General features: G+C 56.3%; 1 protein-coding gene across 2 annotated transcripts; it reads right to left on the reverse strand.

Annotated features, from left to right (window-relative positions):
• Positions 1–2,858: 2,858 nt before the first annotated feature.
• CCDC124 (coiled-coil domain containing 124) lies at positions 2,859–9,159 on the reverse strand. 2 transcript variants are annotated; one of them, XM_087703421.1, is made up of 5 exons: positions 9,125–9,159; positions 5,480–5,656; positions 4,626–4,815; positions 4,404–4,515; positions 2,859–4,210 (listed from the first exon to the last, which is right to left on the reverse strand). In XM_087703421.1, exons 2-5 carry the CDS (start codon positions 5,636–5,638, stop codon positions 4,006–4,008), a joined length of 666 nt encoding a protein of 221 aa, XP_087559547.1. In that variant the 5' UTR covers positions 5,639–5,656; positions 9,125–9,159; the 3' UTR covers positions 2,859–4,005. The 2 variants fall into 2 exon arrangements, with proteins under 2 accessions (XP_087559547.1, XP_087559546.1); XM_087703420.1 differs by lacking the exon at positions 9,125–9,159 and adding an exon at positions 5,951–6,353.
• Between the last annotated feature and the right edge of the window lie 3,897 nt (positions 9,160–13,056).

A 13,056-nucleotide genomic window follows, 5' to 3' on the forward strand; every position in this document is an offset into this window, starting at 1 on the left:
AATGGCTCTGCCCCTGGGAGACCGGGGTCTTCCCGAGAGGGCCTGGGCGGCTCTGCCGGGGCTCCCGCTCACCCTCGGCCCCCCAAAGACACCCGCCGCCTCCGCTGCCCGCCCCGGGCGAACAAAGGAGCTAAAGTGGCCGGGGCTCGGGCGGGGAAGGGACGGGACCGGGCCTCGCAGAGCGGACTGCAGAACCGAGTTTCGCCCGAGCGAAGCGCCCGAGGCAACCCGGCTCTTTCTCCCCGCACTCCAGGCAGGCCGCCCACGTAGGGCAGCGGAGGAAGCGCCCGGGGCTGGACCGCGAAGAGGGGAGGGAAGCGGCCGCCTCTCCTCCTGCCGAGAACCGCCTCCCATCAAAGGAAAACCGGACTTGGGAGGGGAGAAAATTGTTCCCCGCCACCATCACTAAAGCCCAGAGCTGGTCAGCCGAGCGACGGGGCTCCTTCGGCCGGGCAGCCCGAGGGGGAGCCGCTTCCTCAGCCCCAGGGCGGGGGCCACCAGAGGCAGGGGGTGTCGCCCCCCGAGGAGCCTTAGCTGAGTCGGGGCGCCCTCTCGGCTCTTCCGGGCTCTTAGGCGGCAACTCCCCCGTGGCTCCCCCGGGAGGCCGGCGCAGAGCAGCGGAGGAAGGGAGCGCCACAACGGCCCGGGCGCCACCGCCTGCCGCTTCCAAGCCCTCCTCAAGGGCGGCCCCCGGCAGAGGCCGCCTGGCCCCCTAAGGCTCCCCGTTTGCAGAAACGGCGCCCCCGGGAGAGGCGCTGGGGTGCGGGGAGGCCGCGGCAGGAAGACCCCGCAAGCATCGGGAGGCAGCTGGGGGGCTCCCGGGGTGCCGGAGGGTCAGCGGGTGCTCCGGTCCTTCCAGGGCAGACGCTGCCCCCCACCACCTGCCCCACCCCCCGCGCTCCCGGTTTTCTCCGCCGTCGGAATCTGCCGAAGGGACCGCGCGGTGTCCGTGGAAATAAGAAAGGGGCAGGGAGGGTCTGTTTGGGGTCAAGGCGGCTTCTCTCTGTCTCCCCCCTGCAGAAAGGCGGCCGGAGGAGCAGAGAAGCCGAGCGCCAGGCCTGCTGTGGCCGAACTCCCTCCCTCCCCCTCCGGTGTGCGCTCCCAGCTGCCTCCACGGCGGCTCCGGGGGTCTTTGCTGCCCAGCGGCATCTCGCAACCGCAGCGGGTCTCCTGCTGGGGGTCCACAGCCCCCCCCACCCCGCGAGCCGCCCAACCGAGACCCGCGGCTGCCCGTGTTTTCTGGAGGACGGAGGGCCCCCAGTGGGGGATCTGCCCCGGCCAAGCACGGACCCCCCGAACCTCGCTTCCCCCGGGCTGGCAGAAGGCCGAGACGGGTGGCTTGTGGTGAGCGCCTCCCGGGACTCCGGAGCCCCAAAGGGCCGCTTTCCAGGGGACCCGTCGAGAAGGGAAGCTCGGCTTGCATCATGGATGGGGAACACCCCCCCCGCATCAAAGTCCGCTTTCAGGAGGGGGGGGAACTACTTCAGGGCCGCAAGCCGAAGGGTCGATCCTTGCTCGCGCCGCATCGCCCCACCCCACCCCCCCCGCGCTTGGGAGGAGTGCCCGGGGGTCCTCTCCCCTCCCAGCACAGCCGTCGTGAAGGGGAGGGGGCGGCGGGAGACGGCTGGGGGTCCCCGCTGGGAAAGCGCTTCCTTTTCCGCCAAGGAGCCAAAAATAACCGCGATGCAAGAGGTTCCTGCGCCCCCGCTGCCCCTTCGCCCCCGCTTCGCTCGGGGAAGCCCGGACTCTGCGGAGGAATCCCGCCCGCGACCGCGTGACTCTCCTCCCCCCGCCCGGCTTCCCCCCTCCCTCCCTCCGCGCCTCTGCAGAGGGAGATGCCCCGTTGCCATGACAACAAGGCTGGCCTGGACCACTCCGCCTTCCTCCGGGAGGACTGGAGTAAGGCTGCCAATCACCAGCATCTCTCCTCCCCCCCCCTCCCCTCCAACAGCAGAGGGCTGGGAGGGGGGCGGGTTGGAAGGGCCAAGGTCCTGGGGGAGTCCCCCCCCACTCTGCTGCAGGAAGGGGTGGGGCAGAGTGCAGCCCCTCCACCCCACCCAGCTTCACCTGTGCAGGAGGGTGGCTGCCTGGAGTGAGCAGGGGAGGGGAAGTAGGAACCCCCAGGGAGCTGCAGGGGGGGCACTAGAAACCCACCCACCCCCTGCAGAAAAGTGCTGCTGGGGAAAGGGGGGGCAGCCCTCTCCAGGGCCACCTCCAGGCAGAGGGATTTGAACCCTTCCGCATTGAAGGCTTTGGGGCCTGAACAAAACAAAACAAATTATTGGTTAATTTTAATTCGAATATTTTTCAAAAAATGTCATTGTCAATTCTAATTGGGTTTGTTTGGGATATTCTATTTAATTTCTTTTTAACTTTTGTATTATGTTTCTCTTTTAATGTTGTAGGCCGCCCTGAGTCCTTGGGACAGTGTTTCTCAACCTTGTCAACTTGAAGATGTCCGGACTTCAACTCCCAGAATTCCCCAGCCAGCGAATGCTGGCTGGGGGATTCTGGGAGTTGAAGTCCGGACATCTTCAAGTTGAGAAGGTTGAGAAACACTGTCCTAACCACTGCTGGGGAATTCTGGGAGTTGAGGTCCAGACATCTTCAAGTGGCCAAGGTTGAGAAACACTGCCTTGGGAGAAAGGTGGCATATAAATCTAATAAACCAAACCTTTGCCCCCCCCCCCAGCCCCTCTTCTAGCACCCCAGGGAGGTTGTTGGGGGGGGGAAGGACTGATGTAGTGGGGTCAGGCTTTTTTTTGGGGGGGGGGGATATGCTGCCCGCCTTTCAAGCCACCAAGTCCAACGAGGGCAAAGACCAGCTGGGCGAGAGAGAGCAGTGGAGGGCAGAGGAGGCGGGCACAATTCTCTTTTATTTCATCCTGGGGTTGAGGTATCTGTCCATGTTTTAAAAGTCCAGAACTTTCCCTGAACGCGAAGGAAGCGGCAGTGGGAGGGGCCACCTGGCACAGCCCCCCCCCCCAGGCCTTCCCTGCAGATGGTCTTCCGAAGGCCCCAGTGGGGGAAAGGGGAGGCTCTGCTGGCACAGGTGCCCACGGATGCCAAGGCTGGCCAGAGGCGGTGGCTGCTCCTCCCAGCCCAGCTCTGGCCCAAACGGCTCCCGCTGGCTCAGGGTTCAAGTCAGGCAAATGGCACTCTGTGACCCAGAGGGCGAATGCCCCGTGAGGGTTGGGGGCAGGGGGGGGGGCAGGAGCTGCCAGAGGTGGGAAAGGGCAGGAGGGCAAAGGGAGGGAGGGAGGAGGGGGCACTGCAGACCCACAGCCAGAGGTCAAAACTGGCACCCACCAGACAGGGTGGCAGCAGGGCCCCCAGGAGAATCCCCCTACACTCTCTTTGGGGTGGGGGATGGAGAAGGCAAGACCAGCCCACCCCAGGGGGCCTCCACAGCGGGAGTCATTGAAGGGCAGGGGGCTGCTAGGGGGTTCCCGGGTCAGCAGAAGAGGCAGGGGTCTTTGGGGGAGAAAGGGGCCGAAGACAGCCCCGCTCTGGGCCCCCAAAGAGAAGCGAAGGAGGACCAGCTCCGCCCCCTGCAGGGCTGGGGAGGGCAAGAGGGGCCCAGAATCCTGACCCCGGCTGCAGAAGGGGCTGGGGGGGGGAAGCCTGCACCTCAAGGGGGCCTCCTGCGTTGGGGGTCTTCAGGAGAGGGCAGAACTGGGGGTGGGGGTGGAGCTCCCCCAGCCTCCCTGGGCTGGGCAGCTGGATGGGGGAGGGGGAGCAGGGCTGCCCCCCATTTCAGGGGGGGGAGGGTACAAGGAAGAACGGGGGGGAGCTTCCTGGGAGGAATTCGCCCCCCCCCTCCCCACCAGCTGAGGAAGGGGGACTGGGCCGCAGGGGGCAAGTGGGCTCCGGTCTCTCGGGGGGGGGGGGAGGCACTCCCTGCCCCATTCCCAAGGGGCCCTACCTGCCCTCCAGGGCACGTGGGGGGAGAGCGGAAGGGGGACGAGGGGGGGGAGGGGGTTTTCCAGTCCTGGGGGGGGGCCCTCATTTCTGGCTGTTGTAGGAGGCGTGGCGCTGGTTCATGGGGTTCTCGGGGGCCTTCATCCACTCCTTCTTCAGCAGCTGCTTCAGCTGGGAGAGACGCATGTTGGGGTTCTCCTGCTTCAGGCGGGGGAGGGTCTCCTCTTCGAAGGCCGAGAAGGCCGCCTTCATCCGGCGCTCCGGGTGCCGGTCTGCGTCCTCGGCCACGCTGCGGGGAGGGGAGTCCTCCGGGTCAGTCCTTCCCCCACCACCACACAGGACCCCCATCCCCAGGAACGGCTCCTCTCCTCTGGCGCCCAGCAGCCCCCCCCCCCGTCCAGATGCCGCTTTCCAGCCCCTCCAGGAGAGGAGAGTCCCCAACTGCAAGGGGCTCCCGCAGGAGTGCTGACCCCCAGCCCCACCTGAGCACCGCGATGGCCTCCTCGATGGTGCGGGCTTCCACGGAGCCCTCCTCCAGCACCCGCCGGTTCAGGTTCTCCTCCAGGGGCAGCTCCAGGTGGCTCTTCGGCTTCTCTGCCGGGGGGGAGGAGAAATGGCAGGGTTAAACCCTCCCCGGGGGAAAGGCCTCCTCCGTGCCCGGCCCTCGGGGTCCCCTCCCCAGCCCCCACTGGGGTCCGGCTCACCCCCGGCGGCCACGTCCGGGCTGTCCTTCAGGTCCTTGCGGAGGACCTCGTCGATCTGGGCCCGGGTGACCTTGGTGGGGCCGGGGGGCTTGGGTGCCCTGCCCTTCAGCTTGGCATCCTCCTCCTCCAGCAGCCGCTGCAGCTCCTTCTTCCGCTCCAGCTGCTCCAGGCGGCGCTTCTCCCGCTCCTCCTGCCCCCCCCCCAAAAGAACGGCTGCTCAGAAAAGGCCCCTGAGCCTCTGGGGCCCCTCAATGGGACCCTCCAAGGGCTCTGGAAGGGGGCGCAGGACCAACCGCCTAAGACAGAGGTGGCAACCCCCCCATGTCTCCCCCAGAGGCTGCAAGATCCGGCCCTTCCAGGCCACTGACCTCCACCCCCCCTCCTTCCTTCAGGCTCCCTCTGGAGTTGCAGCTGCCTGGCCTGGTGAGCCTGGCCTCAGCCTCTCTGCCCCCCACCCTCCCTCCCCCAGGGGACCTCAGGCAGTTCTGGGGGTCTTTATCCCCCTCCCCTCCCCGGAGGTCTTTCTCCAGGCCCTGCAGGCCGAAGGGAGCCTTTCCTCAGTCTGCCTGGGGCTCCCGGAGGCCTTGAAAGACCCAGGGCTGCATTGGCTGTTCTGCCGCCTGGAGTTTGGTCTAGTGCAGTGTTTCTCAACCTTGTCAACTTGAAGATGTCCGGACTTCAACTCCCAGAATTCCCCAGCCAGCAAATGCTGGCTGGGGAATTCTGGGAGTTGAAGTCCGGACATCTTCAAGCGGCCAAGGTTGAGAAACACTGGTCTAGTGGTTAAGGCGCCAGGCTGGGAAGCAGGGGGCGATGAGTTCCAGTCCTGCCTTAGGCATGAACGGCCGGAGTACCTTCCTCTGCTCCTTGCGCATGACGTGCTTGTCCTCGTCCTTCCAGAGGGCATCCTCCAGCTCTTTCTGGCGCTTGGCATCAGCCGCCGCCTTGGCCTCGGCCTTCCTTGCCCGGGCAGCGGCCGACTTGGTGTTCTCCCCTTGGAACTTCTTGGGCATCCCGCAGGGTGCTCGCGCCTGCGCAGCCGGCCAGAAACAGAAGGGGGTTAAAGGGGCTGCGACGGGGGGGGTCGCCCTCCTCCTCCGCTCGGCCCTGGGCTCCACCAGCTGCCAGCCTGACATTCGCTATGGGGGGGGGGACAACTGAGTGTTGGGGGGGAACCAAAAGGAGAGACAGAAGGAAATCTGGAGACGGCCCAAGGCCCCCCCCCGCCTCCCCAACCTCTGCAGGGACAGCGGCCAAAACGCCTCCTCCGAAGGGGACTTGGACAAGGGGGAGATATTGGGGAGGGGGGGGAGAGGGAAGTTAACCTCAAGGGATTTTCTCTTCCTTCTGCCTTCACTGACTGGAACCGAACCGCTTGGCTTCTAGTCAAAGGAACCTTTTCCCCAACGATGGAGTCGGGAGTCTTTCCTTCTCAAGGCCCCAAGTTGGCTGCCTTGGGAGGGAGGAGCGACAGCCCCCATCATCCTGAGCCAGCATGCTTGGGAATCTTGGATTTCCCCTCTTTCCCCCCCCCCTCCTTTTATTTAACTTGAGAAGAAGTAAAGTAGCAATTTTGGTGTCTTTTAACTCAAACTATGTGGCGTAAATATACATAAAATATAAATGCAATAAGTCTTTGACTTACAATTATGACCAGAATCTCCGTGGCCGAGTGAGGGGGGCCCAACTGTACAATCTTTTTTTGCTACCACTGTTAACCCAAAGGTTAACATTTCTCAGGGGCCAACTGGACTCACTTTCTTTTTCCTTGAAGACGTCTCGCTTCTCATCCAAGAAGCTTCTTCGGATCTGATTGAGTGGTGGAGGATGGAAGGATTTATACCCCTTGCTGTTCTCTCGGAGAGTCCCTGAGGCCGCTTGGGGGTCCCTCTGCCCCCTCAGGATGCCAATGGAGGTGTAATCTTCTTGGAACTGAATATAAACCCTTCCATTTCCCCCCCTCCCAATCCGGGCACGACCGGAAGAAGCTTCTTGGATGAGGAGCGAAACGTCTTCAAGGAAAAACAGGAGAGTCCGGCTGCCTCCTGAAAAAGCCCTTTGGGGCAACCAGGACCTGGAAGACTGAGAATCTCTACAGACATTCAGCTACACGCCTGTTGAGATGACCACGGTCATTAAGCGAGGTTCTGCTGTCCGGGGTGGTGGTGGTATTGAGTGTGCTGCTTCCCCCACTGACTTGGCCAGAGGCTGCCTGGGGAGGGAGCAGGGAGGATGCGGCAATTGCCATAAATACACCCGCTGATTGCCAGCCGCCTGAGATTCTTCCCCCATGGTTGTGAGGATGCTGCCGTGGCCATATGTGTGGGAAACGGTCGTAAGTCACTTCTTCCGGTGTCATAACTGAATGTATTGTTGTAAGTCAAGGACTGCTTGTACAGATAAGCCTCGGGGTCTCTAAGAGATGCCTCTGTAACAGGGGTGTCAAACTCAAAGCCCGGGGTCTGCATCCGGCCCATGGGGGGGGGGGGGGGGCTAAGACCTGCCCCATGGGGCTGCCCTGGAAGCAGCAAAGGACGGGCCCACAGGGGCCTCTGCCAGCCGAAACGGAGTTCGGGTGGGGCTCCGTTTTCCGTCTCAGAGCGCTGCAGGAGGCCGTCGCAGCCGAAAACTGATCCCAGGGGAATCAGGCCACGCGTGTTTCCCCCGAACCCCGTTTTCTCTGGCAGAGGGCTAGCAAAACAAAATGTTTCCCCTTCTGCATTTGAGCCTCAAGAAGAGACAGAAAGGGGGGAGGGGGAAGAGGAAGGAGGAAGAAAAAAGGAGAGAGCAAGGAAGGAAAAATGAGGAAAGAGGGGAAGGTAGGAGAAGGGAGAGGAAAAGGAAAAAAGGAAGGGTAGAATGGGAGGGAGGGAGGCTCTGAGGGAAGTCCTGCCTGACCCCTTGGCCCCCATAGGTGCCCCTGACCCCTGTGGGTGTGGAACTGGCCACGCCCACCCGAGGCCAAACACAACCCCGGTGGAATTGGGTTTGAGACCCCCGCTCTCCCAGCTTCTCTGGGCTTCCCCCCAGAGGCCCCGCCTGGAGGCAAAGGCCGAGGGGGGGCAGGACAGCTGGGCTCAGCCGCTCTTCTCCAGGGGAACAGAAGCCGGGAAGAAGAGGCTCCGTGTTGCAGCTCCTTACAGCCGGACCTCGCTTAACAACCACTCGCTCAGGGACCATTCAAGGTTACGGCGGCACTGGGGGAAAAAGCGACGGACCTACGACCGTGTTTCACACTGACGACCGTTGCAGCATCCACCCCCCATCCTGGTCATGTGATCAGAATTCAGCCACTTAGCAACTGACTTACAACAGTTGCCGTGTCCTGGGGGGGTGTGTGTGTGTCATGCGATCAGCTTCTGCAACCTTCCGACCCGCAAAGTCAATGGGGAGGCCAGATCCACTTAACGACCGTGTTACTAACAACGGCAGGGATTCACTCAACAACTGGGGCATCAAAGGTCATAAAACGCAATTGAACTAATGCAAAGGAAATTGGGGGGGGGGGGCTCCACTGTGGTCCTACGTAGAGATGTGCAGGCAGGATCCGCACCAGAGTGGGCCACTCCCCTCAAAGAGGCTGGGGGAGGGGAGGGTAGAGAGACCCTCCCTGGGTGTGCCTGAAGGGGGGGGAGGTCCGGACGAGGCCCGACATGGGGGGGGGAAGTGATGGGTGTGGGTGTAAAACTACCTTAGGAGGCAGAAGGTGGGAGGGGGGGGAATCCAAACCTACTTAAATCTCCTTCCCCCCCACACACACAACCATTCTCCCCACAGGTGGGAAAAACACCCCAAAGTCAACCCGTCCCAAGTGGGATTAATGGCCTGCTCTGGGTTCGAAACGCGTCTCCCTCCTCCCAAACCCCTCCTTTCTAAAGCAGTGTTTCTCAACCTTGGCCACTTGAAGATGTCCGGACTTCAACTCCCAGAATTCCCCAGCCAGCATTCGCTGGCTGGGGAATTCTGGGAGTTGAAGTCCAGACATCTTCAAGTGGCCAAGGTTGAGAAACACTGTAATCTAAAGCGACTCCTGGCTCCAGGCCCAAAATGGGATCCACCCTTTATTTCCTGCTCATCCGAATCTCATTTAAAACGAGACCTTCTCCGCCCCCCCCGCGCCCCCCCAACCAGGGCTTTCAGGGCGCAGGAGGGGGGACTACAACTCCCATGGGCCCCCAGGATGGAGGCCGGTCGGGTCCTCTGGCCCGGGGGACCCTGGGTGTTGTAGTTGTCCCCCCTCCTGCGCCTTGAAAGCCGCTGGGGCGGAGAAAGGGGCTCCCGGGCGTTCCACCCCCCGCCCATCCCATCCCTCACCGGGGCTCCTTCTCGGGGCTCCCCGGGGAGGAGAGAGGGTCGCCGGGAGCCCCTCCGGGCCGCGCACAGGCCCTCCTTCCCGGGCCCCGCTTCTCCGGCGGAGCGGAGGCCGAGAGGGCCGGCGGGAGAGTCCGCGCCTTCCCTCCTCTCGGCCGGGGACGGGCTCGACCCGCTGCAGCCCCTACCTGCCGCCGCCGCCGCCGCCGGGGGAGTCGCAGCCTTTGGGCGTCACGGCGCGCCCCGCCCCTCAGGCCGGAAACGACTGACGACTTCCGCTCCTCCGCCGCCATGTTTTTTTTTTAAATAAAATATTCCTTTTTAATTTTTAAAACAAAGAAAAACAAAACAACACGTACAAAACGCTTTCCTCAGTTTCATCCAGTATGTCGCTTGGTTACAAACTTTTGTGCATCAGTTTTTACAATTAAAAATAAGATCACTGGTCAAACATAACTAAATACATCATCATCATCATCATTGAGCATCATGTGTTCAGGTTACCGCTAATATTAATCATCCATAGAGTATACCAGTGTTTCTCAACCTTGGCAACTTGAAGATGTCTGGACTTCAACTCCCAGAATTCCCCAGCCAGCGCTGGCTGGGGAATTCTGGGAGTTGAAGTCCAGACATCTTCAAGTTGCCAAGGTTGAGAAACACTGGAGTATACAATACTTATAATGTGGCATATTCAACTCCAGAAATAGTTTTCCATTGTTAATCCAAGAAGTTATGGAACATTTCAATTCATATATGTATCAATTATTCATTACATCATCATTAGTCCCTTTAACATATTGTAGGAAGTTTATCACCCAGCCCTCTCCCAGAAAAATGAAATATCCTAGGAAATATTGAAAAGGCAGAATATTTCTCTGGATGTGAAAAGAAAGGAACATGTTTTAAAAGACAGAATAGCTGCCTGTAGCTTCCTGCCCATCCCCACATTGTTAATGGGCCATTAAGAAGGCCAAGCTAGTCCACTTTATATAATAAAGACCTCCACTTCAGTTACAGGAAAGCATGATAATATTGGCCCCAACTGACCACATAGCATCTGAGAACTCAACCAAACCTGGATTCAAAATACAGCCCAGAGAGTTGCCCTTGCATGGCCCCATGGGAGTCTGACAACCAATCAGAGTGCATTTCTTACACAGGAACAGGAAGCACAGAGGTGGGACTGATCAGGTTATAAAAAGCCTAGCAAGCCCCTTCCTCAGCCCTTCTCTTCTTCTCCACCAACATTGAACCATGTGATCACCTTTTCTGTTCAGGGCTCAAGCCATGTGGTCCCGTCCACCAATAAACCATCTTTCCAAGCAGCCTCCATGTCTCCAGTGTCTTTTTCCCCACTTGGAGCTGAACCCAGAAGGACATTTCTTTCATCAATATAAAAATCTTTCCAGTATAACATGGTCAATACTTACAATTATACATAGGGTTCAAATCATCCTACTCTTATACCTTAAATGCACTATTGTCCTTTATATATAATATGTTTGATCAAACACTATTTCATAGCAAAAAAAAACCTTTCATAACAATGACTATAACTTTCTGGTAGTACATAAATAAACAATTTGATTTCCAGGGTTTTTTTTATCCAACCATTGGTAAAACAAATCCCATACCTTATAAAATTGCTCATCCTCCTGTTCTCCAATTTCAAATGTAAGTTTACTCATTTCAGCACATTCCATTATTTTCCAAATAGTTTCCTCCTGTGTTGGTGTTTTCTCATTTTTCCAATTTTTTGCAAATACAATTCTAGCAGCTGTTAAGACATTTACAATCAAATATTTCAAGTCTTTATTGTATGTTTCTGGTATGATTCCCAATAAAAAAAGTTCTGATTTTAAGTCTATGTGTTTATATATTATTTTCTCCAACCACATGTGGATTTTAGTCCAATATCTTTTAGCTTCAGTCCAAGTTCACCATATGTGGTAGTATGAGCCTGGCGTCTGATGACATTTCCAGCATCTTTCGGATTTGTTCTTAGACATTCTTGAAATTCTCGTTGGGGATAAGTGCCACCTGTAAAACATCTTATACAAATTCTCTTTATATGCAGTTGGCATTGTCATTTTATAGTTTTGAGTCCACAATTTTTGCCATTTCTCTAGGTCAATCCCATGCCCAAAATTCCGCCCCCAGGCTAACATAGTTTCTTTGACTTGTTCTTCCTGAAGTTTCACCTCTAATAGGTAGCCAGAGAGTTTTTAAATTACTTTTTCATCAGTACCTGTTAAGATTTTATCTAACTCAGTCATTTTATCATAAAAACCCTCCATTTTTCGATCTTCATTATATCTAGAATGTATTTGCACATATGAATACCAATTCCTTCCTGATTCCTTCCTGTTTCAAATCTTGAATGGATTTAAGTTCACCCTCTGTATTTAATAGTTCAGCATATCTAACTGTTTGTTCCTTTTTGTATATTACTGAATATGAAGAGGCTTCAATGGTTGATATCCAGACTGGAATAATGCAATTTCTTAACCTTCTCCCAGTTTAATAACAAAGCCTCTCTTATATAATGTCTTCTAAAGTAACCGTGTGCTTTGGTTCCCTTATACCAGTGTTTTTCAACGTTTTTTGTGCAAAGGCACACTTTTTTCATGAAAAAGATCACAAGGCACACCACCATTAGAAAATATTTAAAAAAATTAACTCTGTGCCTATATTGACTATATATAAAGTAATTTTCCCACGGCACACCTTACACTATGTCACGGCACACTAGTGTGCCACGGCACAGTGGTTGAAAAACACTGCCTTATACCATAAGAATGCATGTCATCTTTGTATATTAAATGGATCAATGATGATGTAAGGAACACCTGATATATACATGAATTGAAATACTTAACCAATAATTAATAGGGGGAAACTATTCTTGGAATTCTGGATGATTGGTGGCATTATGGTCAATTGAAAATACGAATGTATACTATAAATCAATGGGAATTCTTTGTTCTATTCTTCGCTCTTTCTCCTTAGAGGTAGGTGACGCTATAATACTTTAAAGACTCATTGTTATTTGATAATTATGAATTTAAGGAAACAAGGATTGCTACAAATGAAAGAATATTAATGGTAATTTGAACACATAATGCTCATAATGACAGCGAAATATTCAGTTATGTTTCATGTAAACCAGTGATGTTAATCCTGAGCTTAAGAATTGATGCACAAAAACTTGTAACCAAACGACATGCTTGATGAAACGGAGGAAAGTTGTTCTTTTCTCTTCTTTTGCTTTGTTTTGTGTGTGTTGTTTTGTATAAAAAGAATACAAATATATATATATTTTAAAAAAGAATGCATCCCATCCCAGCAGCAAGTCGCGACCCTTTAAGTTCGCCATGTTTGTTGAGGGCAACTCCAATGGAGTTCAGGCCCGCGTTCCCCTCTCTCTCGCCTGGCCGCCGTTCCCGTCTCTCGCGCTTTCCTAACTCTCCGCGTGGAAAGTAGGGAGGAGGAAACAAGACGGCCGCGCCCCTGCCTGGGAAGGCTTTTTCAGCGTTGAGATAGATCGGGAAGGAGAGGAACAAAAGGGCTGCCCAAAACCAAGATGGCCACCGGTGGTGGTCCGACACGGGATTTCTCTGCGCTTGCGCATCTCTCGCTGCGAAGTCCTGTCCCTAACGATGGGCGAGCCCAAGTGGATGACGTAGGGCTCTTCCACCTGGCCGCCAATCCTCGCTATTGTACGAGGACCCGCTGCCATGGTAACGGCTTGGTTGCCCGCTAGTCTGCTCCACCCTTGCCGTTGTAAGGGCAACAACCTGTACAAAGATGGCGCCTTTGGCTTCGAAGCCCGCAATACGTGCGGAATTCAAGCTGTCTGCATAAAGCCTTGACCAGGATGAGAGACCACCAGGAGATCCAATGGGCCAACATTTATCGTTTTCCTGCTTTTGCAGGTTGGAGAGGGGGAAAATCAAGACCTCCCATTCTCCTGCTAGGCCAGTGTTTCACAACCTTGGCCACTTGAAGATGTCTGGACTTCAACTCCCAGAATTCCCCAGCCAGCATTCGCTGGCTGGGGAATTCTGGGAGTTGAAGTCCAGACATCTTCAAGTGGCCAAGGTTGAGAAACACTGTG

This window comes from Thamnophis sirtalis, unplaced genomic scaffold (assembly GCF_051295495.1).
Source record: "Thamnophis sirtalis isolate CommonGarterSnake01/CBP01778 unplaced genomic scaffold, rThaSir2_p1.2 scaffold_1, whole genome shotgun sequence".
Taxonomy (NCBI): domain Eukaryota; kingdom Metazoa; phylum Chordata; class Lepidosauria; order Squamata; family Natricidae; genus Thamnophis; species Thamnophis sirtalis.